Source organism: Poromitra crassiceps (genome assembly GCF_964638095.1).
Source record: "Poromitra crassiceps genome assembly, chromosome: 19".
NCBI lineage: Eukaryota > Metazoa > Chordata > Actinopteri > Beryciformes > Melamphaidae > Poromitra > Poromitra crassiceps.
This window is the reverse complement of record NC_139646.1, coordinates 30,977,032-30,979,531: the sequence shown is the minus strand read 5'-3', so window position 1 is coordinate 30,979,531 and position 2,500 is coordinate 30,977,032. Positions and strand designations below refer to the sequence as shown.

Here is a 2,500-nt window from a genome sequence, read left to right as displayed (position 1 = left end):
AAGCCAGCACTTAGCTTTTGGTGGTGCTGTGCTCATTAAAGGGGAGGCCAGTGAAAAGGGCAGTCTTAAAGGGCATGTAATGGATCTGTAATGAACACTAAATGTATGGCTAATGAAAAGGCAATAGTGCAGTGGAAAAAACAATACACCCCAACAGTCAGAATGGGGAATTTCCTCAGGATTTAATTTCATGCATTTTTCAAATAGACGTTTCAGATAGTTCCTTGTGCTTTTCTATTGGAGTCACTTTTGTGTCTTTATGAGGCAGTCAAACAGGTTTGAGAGCAAAACAATTGACACTGCAATCTTAGTTTTTTCAAGTACTTACTAACTTAGTAGTTACTCATCTAATTTGGCCATCTTACTGCCACATTTCCAAGGAGCTGCTGCACTGCCATGGCAGCAGTGAGGCAGATATTTGGAGAGGCTCAGGTTCCTGAGGACCAACTCACTTGGGAAGTTCTCAATTATTTGGGACTTGTTCCTGGCCTACTTTGATGAGGTTAGAAACGATGAATAACTCACTCGCTAACCTCTCATGGACTCTTTGCACAGGATTTTATGTACAGCATCCCTTACAACCACTTAAGCACCTTATAGAATAGGTAGAATTATTGTAATGTTGGTATGTGTTTGTTTTTCTTTTTGTATATTTGTGTCTGAGTTTGTTTTGCTTTTGTTCTGAAAATTGAAAAATAAAACATTGGGAAAAAAAGAAACCACTTTGATTTGCATACTTGAAATTAGTTTGCAGCCCGGGGACAACCTGAAAACACCTTATTGATCTATTCATGTCAGACGATGCCAGAAACAAACAAAACCAAGCCAGAAACACATTCTGTTCTGCTCTACCATGCCTCATGGCATTCCGGGTAATTGCTCATGAGGTAGGGGAGGAGCATGGAGGTTCTCCTGTTACATAGGCGGTGTGATGGGCAGGTCTAGCATCCAATGGTTGTACGTGTTAAATAGATTACCCAATAAAACATGTTTTCATTGGTCATTTAGATGTAAAAACCTACAGTAGATAGATGAGAATGGATATACAGTATTCATAGTCAAAAGTAAAAATCAGAAATAAGTGGTTAAGTGGTTTTCATCAGACAGCGACGATACTACGTCAAGACTGTAGCCTACTGTAGCAGATCATGAGATAGCAGAATAGATGCTAGCAGATCATGAGATAGCAGAATAGATGCTAGCAGATCATGAGATAGCAGAATAGATGCTAGCAGATCATGAGATAGCAGAATAGATGCTAGCAGATCATGAGATAGCAGAATAGATGCGAGCAGATCATGAGATAGCAGAATAGATGCTATGTCCTCTGTGCTGTTTCTGACATGTTGTGTCCCTCTCTAGGTGTTACAAGAAGAGACCTTGATCCCAGGCAGTGACCTAAACCTCATCTACCTGAGCTCCAGAGCTGCTGGATACAAACCTGTGCTCAAAGTCACCATGACACAATCATCTATACCTTTCAACCTCATGAAGGTGGGACATATAATATAATACAACACAACATCAAATATCATGTCATATCATCTATTTTCTATCTAATAATTCCAGGAGTGTCTGTCAGTGTGTCAGTATGTCTGCGCACAAGTGCCGATTGTGATGTCATCAGTCTAAGGCTATAAGGCTATTATACCCTTATACCCCACAGGTATCGCACCAGTATATAATAATGCAGTTAGATTTGTAAGTATTTTGCTATGAAACGGCTCAAATGGTCAAATTTAAAGATACTGAATATTGGTACAACACATTGAGTATCGACAGTGTCAATCTAAAAAATCAGTATCAGGTGTAAAACAAAAAAGCCCTTACCTGATCTGCTACATGGTGACCTTTGGTTGTTGTCCCCAGGTTCACCTGATGGTGGCGGTTGTGGGTCGTCTCTTCCAGAAATGGTTTCCCGCCCAGCCCAACCTGTCCTACACTTTCATCTGGGACAAAACAGATGCCTACAGCCAGCGTGTCTATGGACTATCTGAAGCAGTTGGTGAGTTAGCCTAGCATGCTGCTGTTAGCTTAGCAAAACAGCTTGGAAGTAACGGGTGAATTAGCCTAGCATGCTGCTGTTAGCTTAGCAAAACAGCTTGGAAGTAACGGGTGAATTAGCCTAGCATGCTGCTGTTAGGTTAGCAAAAGAGTTTGGAAGTAAGGGGTGAGTTAGCCTAGCATGCTGCTGTTAGCTTAGCAAAACAGCTTGGAAGTAACGGGTGAATTAGCCTAGCATACTGCTGTTAGGTTAGCAAAAGAGCTTGGAAGTAAGGGGTGAGTTAGCCTAGCTTGCTAATCAGCCTTGAGAAATGGCATGGATATCATGGCTAAATCAGTCCAGCATGCAGATTAGATTGCCAGATTTATAACAGGGTTGCCAACTCTGGCGTGTGACACACTCTTTCCCGTTCAATCTCACGCCAGTTAAGGCTGAGGTCACCACATGTCCAGAGAAGCAGCATCTTTGTCTGTCTGTCTGTCTCTGTCGGTCTGT

At 41.8% G+C, this 2,500-nt stretch overlaps 1 protein-coding gene across 1 annotated transcript in view; it reads left to right on the top strand.

Annotated features, from left to right (window-relative positions):
* Positions 1–2,500, top strand: part of LOC310794037 (teneurin-3) — a gene marked incomplete at its 5' end in the record, with an annotated part of 174,303 nt that overhangs the window by 53,603 nt on the left and 118,200 nt on the right. Inside the window, 2 exons of the mRNA XM_083655899.1 lie at positions 1,363–1,494; positions 1,870–2,005. Coding sequence (XP_083512025.1) covers positions 1,363–1,494; positions 1,870–2,005 — 268 coding nt within the window. The remainder of the gene's footprint in view (positions 1–1,362; positions 1,495–1,869; positions 2,006–2,500) is intronic.